This window comes from Coregonus lavaretus (assembly GCF_964263955.1).
Source record: "Coregonus lavaretus genome assembly, contig: HAP1_SCAFFOLD_401, whole genome shotgun sequence".
NCBI lineage: Eukaryota > Metazoa > Chordata > Actinopteri > Salmoniformes > Salmonidae > Coregonus > Coregonus lavaretus.
Window position 1 is genome coordinate 261,344 of NW_028164369.1, and position 20,884 is coordinate 282,227.

The following is a 20,884-nucleotide window of genomic DNA, read 5'->3' on the forward strand; positions in this document are numbered from 1 at the left end:
AGTCCTCTCTGCCATATGTGTGTTTGGTCATAAATAAGGTCTGCTCTAGTCATTCGTCACTGGATGTGTCATGGTCACCCTCCTCTCTCCTCCAACCTCTGGAATGTAGCCAACGTGTTAAGGAGCTCTGAAGGTGGACTCTCAGAGTGACATATTGATGACAGTCATAAAGGACCAGTAATGGAGGACACTCAGTCAGTCAGTGCCCAGTCAGAATGTTATGTCACCGACCCGCTATCTGGTTACCCACCGTCAATCAGAGTCTAGGGCATTTAATGTCTGTCTTAGTGGCTGAGGCCACACTCAGATGCACGCACGTTTGTGCACACATACACAAATACTCTGAGTGACTATGGTGTTCTATAGAAAGCCTGATATGCGTTAGCTACTGTGGGACACGGGGACGGCACTCTCAGACACAAGGTTATGTGAAAATAAAGACATCAGACATCACTCCAGATGGGACATTCCTCAAGATCCCCACACCAAGGAGCTTTCTACTTCATAGAAATACATTGTCCCTTCACACAGCCAAGGTGTCTTCTTCGTTAGCATAAACCCCTGTCTTTTAAGTCTGTGAAGTGCATTGTGACACTCCTCAAGTTTTATTTAATTTGATTCAGAGTTGATAGCTAATGGATTGAATTTACGTAGTGCGTCTCAAAGTGCTCAAAGCCCTGACTGTACAGTTGGCTCAGAGCTGCTCAGACCAGCTGTTAATTATATTATTGTTGTTTCATTATAATGCACTCAGTAGAAAACAGGAAGGACAGAAACAATGTCTCTCCAAATCATATTATTGCTGGTGCTGTGGGTTGCCAGATGCAGAGCTAGATAGCATGGACCCAAGGGTCAAAGGGGGGATGGAGGGAGGAGAGGGCCAAAACCAGGGGCCCAGAGGTGGGGGTCAGAGCGATTGGGGGTGACCTCAACAGTGAGAGATTTGTCTTGGCGCTCCAATGCAGTCTGCTTTGAGTTTGTGCTAGGACGTGTTTGTGCAATCCACCTAAGTGTGTGTCTGTATGTGTGTTTGTGTGTGTGTTGTGAAAGGGTCAAAGCTTTAAAGGGATAGTTTACTTTGAGGCGATCTGTGCCCAGTGTGGATTGTTGTCTTCGTTGGCCCATCTACTTTAGGAAAGGGAAGAAATCAGTAAGTTGGTCATTGGGTGAACTATCCTTTTAAATGCTAAAGGGTGCTTTAGTTCTTGTAAAGAGGACATTGTAAACACCAGTCTCTAATGAATTAACCATTACTCTGTGTGTTTGTCATGTGGCAGTTAATAGTGCGTGTGAGTGTGTGTGTGACAGCCGGAGTTGAGTGTTAAATAGGAACCCACCCAGCACTTAGATTACTGTGACATCATCTGTATACTTTGGATTTGATCCTTGCAATGAGCACCTGTGTGTCTTTGTCCTTAGCATTCTAGTTTGCTCTGTTGTTTTGTAAATTCCTTCCAATATGTCAAGTAATTATCTTTTTGTTTTCTCATGATTTTGTTGGGTCTAATTGCTCTCTCTCTCTCTCTCTCTCTCTCTCTCTCTCTCTCTCTCTCTCTCTCTCTCTCTCTCTCTCTCTCTCTCTCTCTCTCTCTCTCTCTCTCTCTCTCTCTCTCTCTCTCTCTCTCTCTCTCTCTCTCTCTCTCTCTCTCTCTCTCTCTCTCTCTCTCTCACACTCACACTCACACACACACACAGTCTCTCTCTCACACAGTCTCTCCCTCTCTCTCAATTCAATTCAATTTCAATTTAAGGGCTTTATTGCCATGGGAAACGTATGTTAACATTGCCAAAGCAAGTGAAGTAGATAGTAAACAAAAGTGAAATAAACAATAAATATTAACAGTAAACATTACACTCAGAAGTTCCAAAGAATAAAGACATTTCAAATGTCATATTATGTCTATATGCAGTGTTCTAACGATGTGCACATAGCCTGTCTTCTCTTGAGAGCCAGGTCTGACTTCGGCGGCCTTTCTCAATAGCAAGGCTATGCTCACTGAGTCTGTACATAGTCAAAGATGTCCTTAATTTTGGGTCAGTCACAGTGGTCAGGTATTCTGCCACTGTGTACTCTCTGTTTAGGGCCAAATAGCATTCTAGTTTGCTCTGTTGTTTTGTAAATTCCTTCCAATATGTCAAGTAATTATCTTTTTGTTTTCTCATGATTTTGTTGGGTCTAATTGCTCTCTCTCTCTCTCTCTCTCTCTCTCTCTCTCTCTCTCTCTCTCTCTCTCTCTCGCTCTCTCTCTCTCGCGCTCTCTCTCTCTCTCTCTCTCTCTCTCTCTCTCTCTCTCTCTCAATTCAATTCAATTCAATTTAAGGGGCTTTATTGGCTTGGGAAACATATGTTTACATTGCCAAAGCAAGTTTGTGTTTGTGAACAGAGCCCCAGGACCAGCTTGCTTAGGGGACTCTTCTCCAGGTTCATCTCTCTGTAGGGGATGGCTTTCTCTCTCTCTGCTTACTCTGGACTGATCATTGTGGTGCCCGTACCTCTAATCGCTTGCTTGGTGTCGTAACTGAACATGATGTTATTGAATCAATGCCAGGAATAGACTGACCGACAGCCTTCCAACTGTTCCCCCACACAGCACGCTCTCACAGTCTCACTGCAGAATCCATCCTACGTTTGTCCAAACATTTCTAAGGTAATCTTTAGGCATTCATTCCGAATGGTTAAGGTAAGGGTTAAAGGGTCAATCTGCAATTGCTTCATCCATTTTTTAACTTAGAAATTCATTAAATGTACCCACTGACTCTTGAAGAATATAACTTAAAAATGCCTCATGCGCTTAGATCAACTGTCATACCCCATCAGAACCAGAAATATATGTTTGTTTCACTACAATGTTTGTAAACAAAGTAAATGTAAACAAACACTATTTAGCCTCAAAAGATGGTTAAAACAGTAATTTTGATATCATGAAGGGTACGTCCTTGCATCCATAGCTCTGTCATTGAATTTGAGAGTGGTTACATTTCTTCAGCCCTATTCCTCAGCTTTTTACCGAAACGGGTGTGGAGTAGCTTTGTTATTGTTTCAACTGCTGAATGCCTCTTTAAGGTTTGGGATAGGGTAAAAAAAAAAGAATTAAATAAAAAGAATGAGTCCTAGCACTGGGATTGATCACGTGATCCTCAAAGCTCACGGCTTACACCCATCCGTCATGCCCATCCACAGCGCTCACCGGTGCCGCTAGTGGCCAGTTTGGAAGTCATCTCCCGACATCCTGCTTACCTGGATGGACGTTGAATTTTGCAGTGAATCTTAAGCGACCTGGCTGCCACCACATCCCTCTAATATTCCCCTACAGCTGTACCTGTACCATGTCAGTGCATTCTTCAATGTAGACATCACATCCTGGTCATTGTTGTCAGTCATTGTAGACTCTTCAGGAGAACACTCACAACAAAACTCCATCATTAGAGCATCACAGCAGAGGGACACACACACACACACACACACACACACACACACACACACACACACACACACACACACACACACACACACACACACACACACGGCCCGTAAAACACTCCTGCCATGTTTACTCTCCACACAGATAGGCCATTGGAATGTCTGCACCAGTGACATCAGCTATAGTCAGAAATACACATGCCGTGTGTGTGTGTTTGAGCTCTCAGGGTTATCGGTTGTGATTGGGAACACAGGCGAATGCACGCACATACACACTTGTGTTTGTGTTTGTTTGAGGACTATGTGTGTTTAATGTAGCTGTATTAGGGCTAACAGGCTGACTAATGTAGTGTGTCTAATTGGTACTAAGTCCTCTACATCACTTATACTGTTGCAGAGCTGTTCTTTATCTTGCTTTCTCTCCGCCCCTCTACCTCTCTCTTTCTCCCCTTCTCTCTTGCTCTGCCCCTCTCTCTCCTTTCCCTCTCTGCCCCTCTATCTCCCATCACTCTCTCTCCTCTCTATCTCTCTCAGTTATTTTACACTTAATTTCTCTCTCCTGCAGAGGGGAACTCAGTTGAGGAGACTCTCCTGCTGTAAGTTTCTCTCTCCTTCCCTGAGGAAAGGTCATCTCATAACCCCCCCCCCCCTCCCCTCTCTCTCTCTCCCCCTCTCTCTCTCTCTCCCCCTCTCTCTCTCTCTCTCTCTCTCTCTCTCTCTTTTCACTTCCCCCATCCCGCTGACCTGCTTAATTACTTTTTTCAGGCTGGGAGGGGGAAAAGAGGGGTGTGTGTCTGTGCGTAAGTGCATACAGTATCTGTGCGTTTGTGTGTCTGTGTGTGCTCTGTAGAGCAGTGTTCAGCTGACTGCAGAAGCTCTACCTGGCAGTGTCAGCCAGTACGTCAGCACCAGGGGATGGAGGGAGGGAATGAAGGAAGAGAAAGGAAATAGAGGATCAGAGTGACTGCAGACAGGAGAGGAGCACACACACTGCTCACAAACACAGCACTTATACACACACACACACTGCTCTCTCTCGTTCACACACACACACACACACACATGCTGCTTTGCATGGCTGTGCTCGCACACACTCTATGGGAGTTGGGAAAGGAGCGTGTGTGTACTCTGTTTGAGATGGTGAGTTCTCCTATTCTCGTTTTGGGATGTGTGTGTGAGAGCAGTGTGTGAGCAGTGTGCGTGTGTGTGTGTGTGTGTGTGTGTGTGTGTGTGTGTGTGTGTGTGTGTGTGTGTGTGTATGTCTTTGAGGACAGGGCTGAAGAGGGAAAAGTGTGTTTGGCAAAGTTTTTTCCTCCGGCTGGCTACTTGGGATGTGGTATGACCCTCTCTCTGTGTATGTATAGTGTACAGTAATCTGTGTGTATATAGCATAGAGTACTCTGTGTGTATAGTATACAGTACTCTGTGTGTAAAATACAGTATTCTGTTCATATAGTATACAGAACTCTGTGTATATAGTATACAGTACTCTGTGTGTATATAGTATACAGTACTCTGTGTGTATATAGTATTCAGTACTCTGTGTGTTTGTATGCTCTGTGTGTGTGTAGAATGCACTCGCTTTTCCAAAGATTCTCTCTGTTCTACAAGATTAAGTATTGCTCTATGGTTATGCACTGCACTGTAACGGAGAGCTGTAATTTATAGTCATTTTAGGTATTATCAACAGTAAAAAACGTGTTGTATTTCGAATGGTACTGTAATTCCACCCCACAGAAGACAGTACTGTACCATATCTTTGGAGTGCCAAAAACCTTTTGACCACTAGTGGGTGCATGGAATTGATGTTTCTGGGTCATTAACATATTTTGAGGCGTGCCTTGTAAGAGGCTATATTTGTTGCACCCGTGAGTGAGAATGCTGTACCAATTTAACTCCTATGTGGTTATAGTGCGCCATCAATTTAAAATGTATAGGGAACAGATTAGAGTAACAGCTAGTTTTAAACCTGGTTGAGCATTTTGCCATGTCCTTTTGGTCTGTTTTGTCCTGTAGTCCCTGCCAGTTGAGAAGCTAAGGCCTCTAGAAGTGGTATAAAACACAATATATTCATAAAGATACTGTAAGGTGTAAACACTTTACCTGGCAGCCAACCTGCTTACACCTATCCCTTGTAATTACAGTAAAATACTGTGAAATACAAACACCTCTTATTGTATTGTCATTACACAGTACTTGCTTTGATACCGTATTTATATTACAGTAGGTGTACTGAATATATTACAACATTGTATTTGCCTCCAAACTGGCTGTAAGATACTGTCAGATTCATGGTAACCCCTTTACAGTGTGTGTGATTGTGATGAGTGATAAAGATACTGATATGTGAGATTGATACCTTATAGATGATTATAGTGATCATGACTGTGATAAAGAGATGATGATGTTGATAGGAGTGTGATAGTGGGAAAAATGTTGAGTGATGCTTATGATAGTGAAAAGGATTGAGATGATGAGTGATAATGACATTGAAGATCATGATAATGATAATGACTACTGTAGTTATCATGACTGTGATGATGACAGTGATGACATTGAGAAAAGCTAGTTTTCTCAGGTCACACACACACACACACACACACACACACACACACACACACACAAAAACACCCTTCATGGCGGCAGGTGTGTTTGCTGGTATGTGAGGATTTTCTGACCCGCTCTTTCTCTATCTTTATACTTTCTACTTGATCCTGGTAATGAGCACCTTACTGTGTGTGTTTTTCTCTGTCTCACCACCAGCTGTTCTGTGATATTGTTTTCCCCACCGTTTGACTAACTCCTCACCGCTCTCTCTCTCTCTCTCTCTCTCTCTCTCTCTCTCTCTCTCTCTCTCTCTCTCTCTCTCTCTCTCTCTCTCTCTCTCTCTCTCTCTCTCTCTCTCTCTCTCTCTCTCTCTCTCTCTCTCTCTCTCTCTCTCTCTCTATCTCTGTCTCTCTGTCTCTCTCTCTCTCTCTCTCTCTCTCTCCCCCTCTCCCTCTCTCCCCCCTCCCATTGAGCAGACCCCAGTGTAGAGACAGAAGATGCTTCCTGTGCTGATCTGTACCCTGGTCTCTCTGAGCTTAGCAGAGAACTTTGACACAGCATACCCTGATCTGGAGCACTACAGAACCATCTACGTTCAAGGTAGACACCAGTGTGTGTGTGACTTCCATCTGCATTGATAGTCTTACAACTGTCTCTGTTTCGTTTATGATACACAGTAGTGCTGGTCCATATGGACAAAATACATATCGCGATACATTCACCTGTTTTTGTGATAACGATAAATCGGACAAAAAGTAATATTGCGGTAAATGGAGCTATTTTGCTCGATAACAACAAATACTACAATAATAAAAACGTTTCAGTGGATAGTTACTTTACATTAGCGGCAGGGCTCTAGAAACGTTTTTCCAGTGCCTAGTAAGACAACTGAGATGGTAGCCTATGATTTAAAAAAATAAGCTATTTCATCCCAGATATCTAGGAAATGCTTTAATGATATTTTGATGTGCAACTTGTCAAAATAGGATACAATATTTTTGCTAGATAGCCATGTAGGCTAATTGATTAATCTACACTGAACAAAATATAAAAACACAACATATAAAGTGTTGGTCCTATGTAATAAATAAAAGGCCACTCTAAAATGTGTCACACAACACAATGCCACATATGTCCACCAGCGCTGTTGCCAGAGAATTGAAAGTTAATTTCTCTACCATAAGCCACCTCCAACCTTGTTTTAGATAATTTGGTAGTACGTCCAACCAGCCTCACAACCACAGACCACATAAATGGCGTTGTGTGGGCGAGCGGTTTGCTGATGTCAATGTTGTGAACAGAGTGCCCCATCCTGGCAGTAGGGTTATGGTATGGGCAGGCATAAGCTACGGACAACGAACACAATTGCATTTTATCAATGGCAATTTGAATGCACAGAGATACTGTGATGAGATCCTGAGACCGATTGTCGTGCCATTAATCTGCCGCCATCACCTCATGTAATAGCATACTCACCAGACATGTCACCCATTGAGCATGTTTAGGATGCTCTGGATCGACGTGTATGACAACGTGTTCGAGTTCTCGTCAATATCCAGCAACTTTGCACATCCATTTAAGAGGAGTGGGACAACATTCCACAGGCCACAATCAATGCTCTGCATGAGGCAAATGGTGGTCACACCAGATACTGACTGGTTTTCTGATCCACGCCCCTACCTCTTTTTTTAAGGTATCTGCAACCAGCAGACACATATCTGTATTCCCAGTCGTGAAATCCATAGATTAATGCCTAATTAATTTATTTCAATTTACTGATTTCCTCATATGAACTAACTCAGTAAAATCTTTGAAATTGTTACATGTTGCATTTATATTTTTGTTCAGTATATCAGTAATTGTAGGCTAATGTCCTACAAAGGCATTACAGCACTAGGCCTAGCCCACTGGGCACACACTGGTTGAATCAACGTTGTTTCTACGTCATTTCAATTCAATTACGTTGAACCAACGTGGATAGATGTTGAATTGACGTCTGTGCCCAGTGGGAGGCTACTTGATGTAGGTCTATTCTCTGCACATGGCGTGCTCAGCTCGGCTCCGTGGGCGCATTAAAACCATACTAACTACAGCCTCCTCCAGTTGTAAAGTGGAGCCATGCCATGTACTCAATATTAAGAGGGGAGAAATAAATGATATACTCACAGAAAGCTGCGACTCTCCTCTCTGTAACTAAAACAACAGTAGTTGCTTTGAAAGCTGTTTTTGTCCCGTAATAGTATTTTGATTAACAGCACATGCATGCTTGTCCTTCTCAGAATCTCACCCTCTTCCGTGTGCACAGTGGGGAGAGGGAGTGAGAGCCAGCAGATGACAGTGAAACAGGGACTTTCATAGCATTTTCATAGATACTTTCATAGCAGGAATCAACATAATGCATGGCTATTACTGTTGATCAAATAATGGTTTTAGAACTATCTACAGGAACGTTGGTTAGCAAAATCAACATTTTCCAAAGTCAGCAAAATGCTTCAGTAAGAGGAAGGCAATGTCGGTGTCTGTAATTTTCGGTTTATCGTCCCAGCTCTAATACATACTCCTGAAATATTGCCTGTAGTTTCATAGTATCATCTTGTCTCTCTATGTGTGTGTGTTTATCCTCATGCACTGCAACTGTTGAATGAAAAACATTGGGCAATTATGTGGGGTCTTGTTTGCTCTGCGTGATAACCTATCAACTATCTCTCTTTATTGGGGCTGTAGAGGCAGATTGCAGGGCAGATATGTCACTGTTGGTGTCATGTTTAAAACCAGGTGCTGTGACTGTGTATTGGCTACTGGACTGTCTTTGGAGTGACAATATATAGGCTGTTTTACCACATACAGTACTGTGGTAGTGTGTGGTACCAGCAGTGGTATGGATGAAGCAGCTCTCCAGCTAAAGCAGTACTGTACTGTGTGTGCGGTAAGCAGTTCTGTGTGTGTGGTAAGCAGTTCTGTGTGTGTGGTAAGCAGTTCTGTTCAACTATTGTGGAGAAATTAGCTTCAGCATCGATCGTAGTTTCAGGAGGCAGATTCACTGACCTGGCTGGAGGGTGGAATTGCTAACTCACTCAGACCTAGGATCAATGTGCTATTGAGAACGATTGGCTTTGAACCTGGGTCTCCTACATGCTTCAAGACTTTGTTAGTCTGCTGAACTAAAGCAAGGCAATACCCCGGGGAGCTAATGTATGTCTTCAAGTCTCAGAAAAGGTTACTCAACAGACAGACTGTGGTTCAATAATCAACGTTACTTACACCATCAGCCAGTATAGCATGGATTATGTGTTCCAATCAAATAGAACCACCACAGAGAGTGTTATTCGCTTTGTGTAGATGAGGTGAGACCCTGGGATGCTCAGACAGTCTTGTCCTGTCCAAATGCTGCGTATTGTGAGGAAAGACAGCTTGTAATGCAGGTTAAGGCTGCGGGCTGCGGGATGGGGGTTGGAGAATGTCCGAGGTCTGAGGGTCATACTACAGAGGAACACACAGCAGGGGCTTTAAACTTCCCCTTCTAACAGCAGCTGGAAATCTGGAACGTCTTCATGTTCTGGAGACAGGAGAGACGAGAGTCACTTCTTATATTGATTGTGTGTGCCACATTGAGGCCCAAATGAACGTCCTCTGGTGGTCAATTACATTTAAGTAGAAACCAATAATTGTTTTTGCAAAAGTGAGAGTTGTTCCTGGTGGGTGATTGGAAAGGGAAGTCAAGCTTGTCACACACAGTAAGACTACAGGGCGTAAATGTACCAGTAAGACTTTGTGTACCCAACGACGCTGCCAGTGGTGACATCACCGAGCAGGTTGGCTGAGGATACTCCATTGTTTACATAGTGCCTCTAGATATATTAGACTTATCAATTTGCTCCACACCAGGAAGAGAGGATTAGGTAAACATCAAACACATGATGAGCTAATGGAGGACTACACAGTCACGCTGGATTAGAAGAAAACCCTGGAACCAGAGTCTGTTTTAAAGTAGGAAAGGGTGGGTGTTCATAAACTTTCAGAATATTAATGGCTCTATTCAATCCGTATCGCGGAAGGTTAGTGTTACAGCGTGATTGACATTTAAAGGCAATGTTCCCACGTTTGCAGAGACTGCATTCACGGTAAACACTGATCAATCGGAAATGACCTTTACATTTCTATCGCGTAATCTGTAACGCTTCAGCGATACAGGTTGAATAGAGCCCTAAAAGTGACTTTGATACCTGGTAGCAATTTAGTTGAAAACAAATTAGTGTGTGGTTGGGTGTGAATGTGTTTGAAGTATACTTTAAATACATGTTAATGATACCTGGAGTAATTGTATTATGCGTGACTGGCAGTAGTTCATATTATTACTATATCTATAGACATCATAATAAACCAATCATTCTCTCATAGACAGGCCAGATGTTTGGAACCTGATATTGACTACAGATTTTCCTAATACACCGGTCACTGTCAATACATCAACATTCAACAACAAGCTACATTACAAATGTTTAAACAATTACAATGCAGAACTGTTTGTAAAAACAAGCTGCACAATAACACAATGTTAAAAAAGTTACATCATCACCGTGTTTGTGACAGGGTTGCACAACTGCGCTCATGTGCTTCGGAAAAACAGGGATGGGAACTATTTAGCTATTGAGCAAGCATCTGCTTCCATGCCCAGTTCTTGCTAATCAGTTTCATATGGGATAATGTGATAACAGGTTAAATACCATTCAGAGAAAATAAACCAGCCAATTTGTTGATTAGATACAAAGAACAAAACAATGGGTTAGTGTTGTTGTTGCTGAGCTAGTGAGAGAGGGAGACATACTGTAGAGCAAGGGAAATAGGTAGAGAGAACCACCCCTCGATTACTAATTGTATAACCCACCCCTCTATTTCAGAGAATGGCTCTCGGCTCTCTGTGGTGACGGAGCAGTCCAAGGTGGTGTCGAGGCAGGGGGGAAACACCACCCTTCCCTGTAAGTTCCACAGAGATGCGTCACTGCCCACCAACCCCAAACTGAGGATCAAATGGACCAAGCTGACCTCAGACTACCTCAAAGAGGTGGGTTTCTACTAGAACCAATGTCATAAAATAGACCAGGGTACTATTCGAATCAAACCTCGTTTTCCATCCACATAATGCAGGACTTTTGGTCAGAGTCAGATAATGTACAGGTCTGGTCAAAAGTTTTGCACTATGGGGGATAGTCCATGTCATAAAATAGTCCAGGAAGTATCCATTGGAGCCAACTGATGACATCAATTACAAATCCTTCTTCGTGTTGTTCTAGGTGGATGTGTTCGTTGCCATGGGTTTCCACAAGCGGAGTTACGGACGTTTCCATGGACGCGTCTACCTACAGGACTCGGCTCCTACCGATGCGTCGCTGGTCATCACAGAGCTCACACTGGAGGATTATGGGAGATATAAGTGTGAGGTCATCGACGGGCTGGAAGACGGAACGGGCGTGGTGTCTCTGGACCTGCAAGGTAACACACACATGCATGCATGCTCGTAGACACACATACACACACACACTGAAAGTATGTCCTCACACAGTTAGCATTTAATATGCACTCAGTGTGCCTTCCGATCACTTTTGAGATATGGAAATGTCTGACTAACTTTTTGGGAGAACCATTATTTTAAGTGACTGGGCTGTGGTAAAGTGACTGTGTCCTGTTGATAAAGTCTATTTACTGTGGAAACTCTGTAGCAGCCTGTCCTTGTCTAGCTGTCCCAGGGTTCTGGCTATATATTACCACGAGCTGAGACTACCCAGGAGGACTGTCAGGGGACACATACGCACGTGCACAAACACACACAGGCATGCGCATGCACGTGCACACACAAGCACGCTCATGCACAAGCATGTACGCACACGCACACACACACACACAGTCAGGCCAGAGTAATGGAGTTCATCAATTAGATTTCCATTCCTGGCTTTCCTCCATGGAACAGGGTATAACTCCATACATCACCCAGCCAGACCTGCTCCATTAAATATGAGAATGATCAACCATTGGCAATCTACAGCCTGGAGCTACAGACCTACAGACACCACCCACTAACACAACACTGGAACAGAAATAGTAGGATTTTATATAAGGTAATGGGGTTTAGCTATTACAGTTTGTCTTTTTACAACTCATGTTTTGTTTAAAGAGAGATTAAGTGAGGACATAAAATCCAAAGCAAATTGATGTTTTATTTATTGCTGTTGGGATGTTGACTTTCTCCTCTCTCTTCCCTCTCTCTCTCTCTCCCCTCTCTTCTGCCCTCTCTCTCTTTCCCCTCTCCTCTCTCTTCCCTCTCTCCCCTCTCTTCTGCCCTCTCTCTCTCTTTCCCCTCTCTTCTCTCTTCCCTCTCTCTCTCTCTCCCCTCTCTTCTGCCCTCTCTCTCTTTCCCCTCTCCTCTCTCTTCGCCATCTCCCGCCTTCTCCCTCTCTACTCCTCTCTCCCCTCCCAGGTATTGTGTACCCCTACTTCCCTCGGTTGGGTCGTTACAACCTGAACTTCTTCGAGGCTGAGCGAGCGTGTCGCGATCAGGACTCCATCGTGGCGTCGTTTGACCAGCTGTATGAGGCGTGGCGTGGGGGTTTGGACTGGTGCAACGCAGGGTGGCTGAGTGATGGATCCGTCCAGTATCCCATCACCACCCCCAGGGAACCCTGTGGGGGCAAGAACACTGTCCCGGGGATCCGCAACTACGGCTTCGGAGACAAGGAGAAGAACAGATATGACGTGTTCTGTTTTACCTCCAACTACAAAGGTGAGAGGGGGGAGGGGAGTGTGTGTGTGTGTGGTGAGGGGGGTTGAATGTGTGTGTGTGTGTGTATCTAACCCTCTCCCTCTCTCCCTATCTCAGGGCTGTTGTACTACCTGATCCACCCCTCCAAGCTGACGTATGACGAGGCTGTGCGTGCGTGTCAGAAGGATGGTGCTCAGATTGCCAAGGTGGGCCAGATGTACGCCGCCTGGAAGCTATTGGTTTACGACCGCTGTGACGCCGGCTGGTTGGCTGATGGGAGCGTGCGTTACCCTATCACCCGCCCCCGCAGGCGCTGCAGCCCAGCGGAAGCTGCTGTGAGGTTCAACGGTTACCCCGACAAGAAACAGAAGCTGTATGGAGTCTACTGCCTCAAAGGCCACAACTGAGAACCCAATACACTCACACACACACTAGAGAACCTATTACATTTACAGAGAGAAGGAGGGAGAGGGATATGGGGGAGAGGAGATAGGAGATAGGAGAGAGGGAGGTCATGTGGAGGAAGTAAGTGGTATGAAAAAAACATAAAAACTGTGATGTTTTCTTTTTAGATACTGTAAAACACGGGGTGTGAGACAAAATCCATGTTTTTATGTAATCTGGGACCTGTAATTATACGGGGATAGTTTACGCATATTTAAGGTTCATGTTATTTAATCTGTTGTTTCTATGCAGGAACAGAAAGGGAAGATGGATTTGGGGGAGGGAGGGAGGGAGGGAGGGAGGGGAGGGGAGGGGAGGGAGGGGAGATAATGATGATGGATTAGTCATGCCATAGCCTGAAGGACATGCTTGGACTGAGAACAACCCAGTACAACTTCTGATAATTGGACTGATACCTTTGGGCACTTACCTTTTCTGTTCAATTAAACCTAGGACAACAAAAGAGCAACACTAAACGCAAAGATGGTGTAGATCAAGCAGCACTCCATCACTCACCTTACACAGGCTTGAGGTGTGTTTTGGGTCATTGTCCTGTTCAAAAACAAATGATAGTCCTACTAAGCACAAACCAGATGGGATGGCGTATTGCTGCAGAATGCTTTGGTAGCCATGCTGGTAAAGTGTGCCTTGAATTGTAAATAAATCACTGACACCGTCACGAGCAAAGCACCCCCAAACCATCCTTCCATGCTTCACGGTGGGAACCACACATGCAGAGATCATCCGTTCACCTACTCTGCGTCTCACGAAGACACAGCGGTTGGAACCAAAAATCTCAAATTTGGACTCATCAGACCAAATAACAGATTTCTACCGGTCTAATGTCCAATGCTCGTGTTTCTTGGCCCAAGCAAGTCTCTTCTTCTTATTGGTGTCCTTTAGTAGTGGTTTCTCAAAGCAGCAATTCAACCATGATCGCCTGATTCACGCAGTCTCCTCTGAACAGTTGATGTTGAGATGTGTCTGTTACTTAAACTCTGTGAAGCATTTATTTGGGCTGCAGTCTGAGATACAGTTAACTCTAATGAACTTATCCTCTGCAGCAGAGGTAACTCTGGGTCTTCTGAGAGGTAGCAGAGGTAACTCTGAGAGCCAGTTTCATCATAGCGCTTGATGGTTTTTGCGACTGCACTTGAAGAAACTTTCAAAGTTCTTGAAATGTTCCGAATTGACTGACCTTCATGTCTTCAAGTAATGATGGACTGTTGTTTCTCTTTGCTTATTTGAGTTGTTCTTGACATAATATGGACTTGGTCTTTTACCAAATAGGGCTATCTTCTGTATTCCCCCCCTACCTTGTCACAACACAACTGATTGGCTCAAACACATTAAGAAGGAAAGAAATTCAACAGATGAACTTTTAAGAAGGCACACCTGTTAATTGAAATGCATTCCAGTTGACTACCCCATGAAGCTGGTTGAGAGAATGCCAAGAGTGTGCAAAGCTGTCATCAAGGCAAAGGGTAGATATTTTGAAGAATCTAAAAAACTAATCAACATTTATTTTTTATAACACTTTTTTGGTTGCTACATGATTCCATATGTGTTATTTCATTGTTTTGATGTCTTCACTATTATTCGACAGTAGGTGTGTCTAAACTTTTCACTGGTACTGTATATATATTACTTGTTTCCCTTGCCAGCAAAGCACAGTGATGAACCATTTTGAACCATGAATCATGAGCCACAACAGTGATGATGATGATGAACCCGAGAGAGCTTGTCAGGGAATGTTACAAATCTGTCAGAAAACATCAGCAATGCTTCTCTTCATCTGTAGTCACCTGTCCCTTGTGAACCTTTACTGACAAACCCCTTTTGTCTGGTACAGGAACTGTCCATTACTTATTTTAAGAATAAACCATGTAATGTATCAATTCTTCAAAAGTTGAAGAAAAAAACTAGAACCAGGCAATCCTTTCATCCCTGTACAGTTTTGTGTACATACAACATTACTCAGTCGCAGTATTGTTTGTAACTATGTTAGGAGCTTTTTAGACCTAAAGTCAAGAGGAAAATAAAACAAATAATTACACTTAACCTTGCTTTTCATTGTCTCATGAAAACAACCAAAATACCTGGACTTGCAACTATGTGCGTATATCATTGCTGAGTGATGTAGGAATAGGGGATATAGTAGGAGCCCTAGGGTAGGGGATATAGTGGGATGATAGGGGTAGAGGATATAGTAAGAGGATAGGGGTAGGGGATATAGTGGGATGATAGGGGTAGGGGATATAGTGGGATGATAGGGGTAGAGGATATAGTAAGAGGATAGGGGTAGGGGATATAGTGGGATGATAGGGGTAGGGGATATAGTGGGATGATAGGGGTAGAGGATATAGTAAGAGGATAAGGGTAGGGGATATAGTAGGAGGATAGGGGTAGGGGATATAGTGGGATGATAGGGGTAGGGGATATAGTAAGAGGATAGGGGTAGGGGATATAGTAGGAGGATAGGGGTAGGGGATATAGTAGGAGGATAGGGGTAGAGGATATAGTAGGAGGATAGGGATAGGGGATATAGTAGGAGGATAGGGGTAGGGGATATACTAGGAGGATAGATGTAGGGGTTATATTAGGAGGATAGGGGTAGGGGATATACAGTGCCCTCCACTATTATTGGCACCCCTGTTTAAGATGTGGTCGAGGACTTCCAAAAATTCTCTTTTTTTTAAAAACAACATAGAACCCAAATGCAAAAAAAGAGAAAAATCCAACCCTTTATTTAAGTACATTACTTTGGTGGTAAAAAAAAAATCACACATTTAGAAAAAGAAAAACTTGAAATCATGTGTCCCACAATTATTGGCACCCCTAACAATTCAGCTGAAATTTTTAATTGATTTTTTTAAAAATATATTTTTCTGTAGTTGCTAAAGTTGGTCAGGGTATCTAGGAACTTTTAATATGTAATTCATGACTTCCTGTTTCCCTGGGGTATAAATATGACGTGACACAGAGGCCTAATTCTCTTACCCATTTGTCAACATGGCAAAGACAAGAGAACACACCATTCAAGTAAGGCAGATTTGTGTCGACCTTCATAAGTCAGGCAATGGCTACAAGAAAATAGCCACTCGCCTTAACTTGCCCGTATCTACAGTCAGAGGAATCATTAAGAAGTTTAAAACAACTGGAACAGTGACAAACAAGGCTGGAAGAGGTCCCAAGTTTATCTTGCCACAACGCACAGTGAGGAGGATGGTAAGAGAAGTAAAAAAAAGTCCTAAGCTCACTGTCACAGAATTGCATCAAAGAGTGGCATCTTGGGGTCACAAAGTCTCCAAAACAACCATCAGACGCTCTCTACATGCCAACAAGCTGTTTGGGAGGCATGCAAGGAAAAAGCCTTTTCTCACTAACACTCACAAACGTAAACGTCTGGAGTTTGCTAAGCGGCACTGGGACTTCAACTGGGATCGTGTGCTTTGGTCAGATGAGACTAAGATTGAGCTTTTTGGCAACAAACACTCTAAGTGGGTCTGGCGTAAAACAAAAGATGAGTATGCCGAAAAGCACCTCATGCCCACCGTGAAGTATGGTGGAGGATCTGTGATGCTGTGGGCCTGTTTCTCTTCCAAAGGCCCTGGGAACCTTGTTAGGGTGCATGGCATTTTGAACGCTTTGAACTACCAGGACATTTTAAATAAAAACCTGATGGCCTCTGCCAGAAAGCTGAAGATGGGTCGTCATTGGGTCTTTCAGCAGGATAATGATCCAAAACATGTGGCAAAATCTACACAAAAATGGTTCAGCAGTCACAAACTCAAGGTCCTCCCATGGCCATCTCAGTCCCCAGACCTCAACCTAATCGAAAACCTGTGGGGCGAGCTAAAGAGGAGAGTGCATAAGAGAGGACCCAGGACACTGGATGATCTAGAAAGATTGTGCAAAGAAGAATGGTCAAAGATCCCTCTCTCTGTGTTCTCCAATCTTGTGAAATGTTATAAGAGGAGATTAAGTGCTGTCTTGTTGGCAAAAGGGGGTTGTACAAAGTATTAACATCAGGGGTGCCAATAATTGTGGGACACATGATTTCAAGTTTTATTTTTTTCTAAATGTGTGATTTTTTTTTTTACACCAAAGTAATGTACTTAAATAAAAGGTTGGATTTTTCTCTTTTTTTGCATTTGGGTTCTATGTTGTTTTAAAAAAAATGAGAATTTTTGGAAGTCCTCGACCACATCTTAAACAGGGGTGCCAATAATAGTGGAGGGCACTGTAGTAGGAGGATAGATGTAGGGGTTATAGTAGGAGGATAGGGGTAGGGGATATAGTAGGAGGATAGGTGTAGGGGATATAGTAAGAGGATAGGGGTAGGGAATATAGTAAGAGGATAGGGGTAGGAGGATAGGGATAGGGGATATAGTAGGAGGATAGGGGTAGGGGATATAGTAGGAGGATAGATGTAGGGGTTATAGTAGGAGGATAGGGGTAGGGGATATAGTAGGAGGATAGGGGTAGGGGATATACTAGGAGGATGGGGTAGGGGATATAGTAGGAGGATAGGGGTAGGGGATATAGTAGGAGGATAGGTGTAGGGGATATAGTAAGAGGATAGGGGTAGGGAATATAGTAAGAGGATAGGGGTAGGAGGATAGGGATAGGGGATATAGTAGGAGGATAGGGGTAGGGGATATAGTAGGAGGATAGATGTAGGGGTTATAGTAGGAGGATAGGGGTAGGGGATATAGTAGGAGGATAGGGGTAGGGGATATACTAGGAGGATGGGGTAGGGGATATAGTAGGAGGATAGGGGTAGGGGATATACTAGGAGGATGGGGTAGGGGATATAGTAGGAGGATAGGGGTAGGGGATATAGTAGGAGGATAGGTGTAGGGGATATAGTAGGAAGATAGGTGTAGGGGATATAGTAAGAGGATAGGGGTAGGGAATATAGTAAGAGGATAGGGGTAGGAGGATAGGGATAGGGGATATAGTAGGAGGATAGGGGTAGGGGATATAGTAGGAGGATAGATGTAGGGGTTATAGTAGGAGGATAGGGGTAGGGGATATAGTAGGAGGATAGGGGTAGGGGATATAGTAGGAGGATAGGTGTAGGGGATATAGTAGGAAGATAGGTGTAGGGGATATAGTAAGAGGATAGGGGTAGGAAATATAGTAGGAGGATAGTGGTAGGGGATATACTAGGAGGATGGGGTAGGGGATATAGTAGGAGGATTGGTGTAGGGGATATAGTAGGAGCCCTAGGGTAAGGGATATAGTAGGAGGATAGGTGTAGGGGATATAGTAGGAGGATAGGGGTAGGGGTTATAGTAGGAGGATAGGTGTAGGAGGATAGGTGTAGGGGATATAATAGGAGGATAGGGGTAGGGGATATAGTAGGATGATAGGTGTAGGGGATATAGTAGGAGCCCTAGGGTAGGGGATATAGTAGAAGGATAGGTGTAGGGGATATAGTAGGAGGATAGGGGTAGGGGATATAGTAGGATAGGTGTAGGGATATAGTAAGAGGATAGGGGTAGGGGATATAGTAGGATAGGTGTAGGCATATAGTAAGAGGATAGGGGTAGGGGATATAGTAGGAGGATAGGTGTAGGAGGATAGGGGTAGGAGGATAGGGGTAAGGGATATAGTAGGAGGATAGGGGTAGGGGATATAGGAGGAGGATAGGGGATATAGTAGGAGGATAGGTGTAGGGGATCTAGTAGGATAGGTGTAGGCATATAGTAAGAGGATAGGGGTAGGGGATATAGTAGGAGGATAGGTGTAGGGGATATAGTAGGAAGATAGGTGTAGGGGATATAGTAAGAGGATAGGGGTAGGGAATATAGTAGGAGGATAGTGGTAGGGGATATACTAGGAGGATGGGGTAGGGGATATAGTAGGAGGATAGGGGTAGGGGATATAGTAGGAGGATTGGTGTAGGGGATATAGTAGGAGCCCTAGGGTAGGGGATATAGTAGGAGGATAGGTGTAGGGGATATTGTAGGAGGATAGGGGTAGGGGTTATAGTAGGAGGATAGGTGTAGGAGGATAGGTGTAGGGGATATAATAGGAGGATAGGGGTAGGGGATATAGTAGGAGGATAGGGGTAGGGGATATAGTAGGAGGATTGGTGTAGGGGATATAGTAGGAGCCCTAGGGTAGGGGATATAGTAGGAGGATAGGTGTAGGGGATATTGTAGGAGGATAGGGGTAGAGGATATAGTAAGAGGATAGGGGTAGGGGTTATAGTAGGAGGATAGGTGTAGGAGGATAGGTGTAGGGGATATAATAGGAGGATAGGTGTAGGGGATATAGTAGGAGGATAGGGGTAGGGGATATAGTAGGATAGGTGTAGGGATATAGTAAGAGGATAGGGGTAGGGGATATAGTAGGATAGGTGTAGGCATATAGTAAGAGGATAGGGGTAGGGGATATAGTAGGAGGATAGGTGTAGGAGGATAGGGGTAGGAGGATAGGGGTAGGGGATATAGTAGGAGGATAGGGGTAGGGGATATAGGAGGAGGATAGGGGATATAGTAGGAGGATAGGTGTAGGGGATATAGTAGGATAGGTGTAGGCATATAGTAAGAGGATAGGGGTAGGGGATATAGTAGGATGATAGGTGTAGGAAGATAGGGGTAGGAGGATAGGGGTAGGGGTTATACTAGGAGGATAGGGGTAGGGATATAGTAAGAGGATAGGCGTAGGAGATATAGTAGGAGGATAGGGGTAGGAGGATAGGGGAAGGGGATATAGTAGGAGGATAGCGGTACACACACACATGCCCTCAGTAATGTAGGTCTTTCCAAAGAGTGGGGACATTTGCATAAAGTGTTTTCCTGCCAGTTTTATTAATTACAGAAGTACACGTCTTTTCAAGGTATTCCTGTTCTGTTCATTGATGTTGTAACCGAAAAATGTCTGTCAAAGCAGCAGATTATTTTAGGAGCTGGATGACGTCATGAGGGTGAGACTTTGTTTTACTGGTGACGGTTCATATTTTCATGCTGGTTTCCAGAGCAGAGTGCTATTTTCGGATCCCCCACCCAGCCTTTAGCTGTTGCCTGAACACACAGCAGGGCTGGACTGACAGACAGACAGGAAAGATAGACTCATTCACTCACTTCAATCATTTCATTCATTCATTTGTTCATTCACTGTGTGAGAGTATATGCCATGACTCTTTACGCCATTAGACATTGGAATGCATCCCCACTTTCTAAAATAAACTAAAGTGGTTCCCTCTGTTGGTAGTCAATACTTATTGCAGGTAACGACAATATTTGTATAATATTTCAATAAACTCAATTGCATGTAATGAATAATCTTCTGCATTGAGGTATGAAGCGTGAGAATATTGATACACATGGATAACATCTGTTATCATATTTTTATTGCACAGACAGCAGAAGTTGAGATGGAGCCGAGGATGGTGTATAGGTACATTATTAGTGAGTCTTTGGCGACATACACAACAGAAACATGAACATAAAAACAGACAAAGTATTCTCTGATAAATCACATTCCCTCTGCCTCCTCCGATACAGTATCCCCATCACTCTCTGGGTAGAAACACACATGGATGATAAAACACATACATGAAGAGCAAACAGAATGGATGAAAGCAGTAAACAAAGAAGACAAATGCAGCAGAATCCTCTCACTGAGGAACAGAGATACTAGCCTATAAACGTTCAATACCGTGTCCTCTTTGTGCTGTTGTTCATGCTTAATCACGACCAATT

General features: G+C 43.7%; 1 protein-coding gene across 1 annotated transcript; it reads left to right on the forward strand.

Moving 5' to 3' along the window:
* Positions 1-6,465: 6,465 nt before the first annotated feature.
* LOC311117101 (hyaluronan and proteoglycan link protein 1-like) lies at positions 6,466-11,512 on the forward strand (the record flags this gene model as incomplete). Its single annotated transcript, XM_084192088.1, has 3 exons — positions 6,466-6,568; positions 10,867-11,030; positions 11,260-11,512. 3 exons carry the CDS (start codon positions 6,466-6,468, stop codon positions 11,485-11,487), a joined length of 495 nt encoding a protein of 164 aa, XP_084048214.1. The 3' UTR covers positions 11,488-11,512.
* Positions 11,513-20,884: the final 9,372 nt, after the last annotated feature.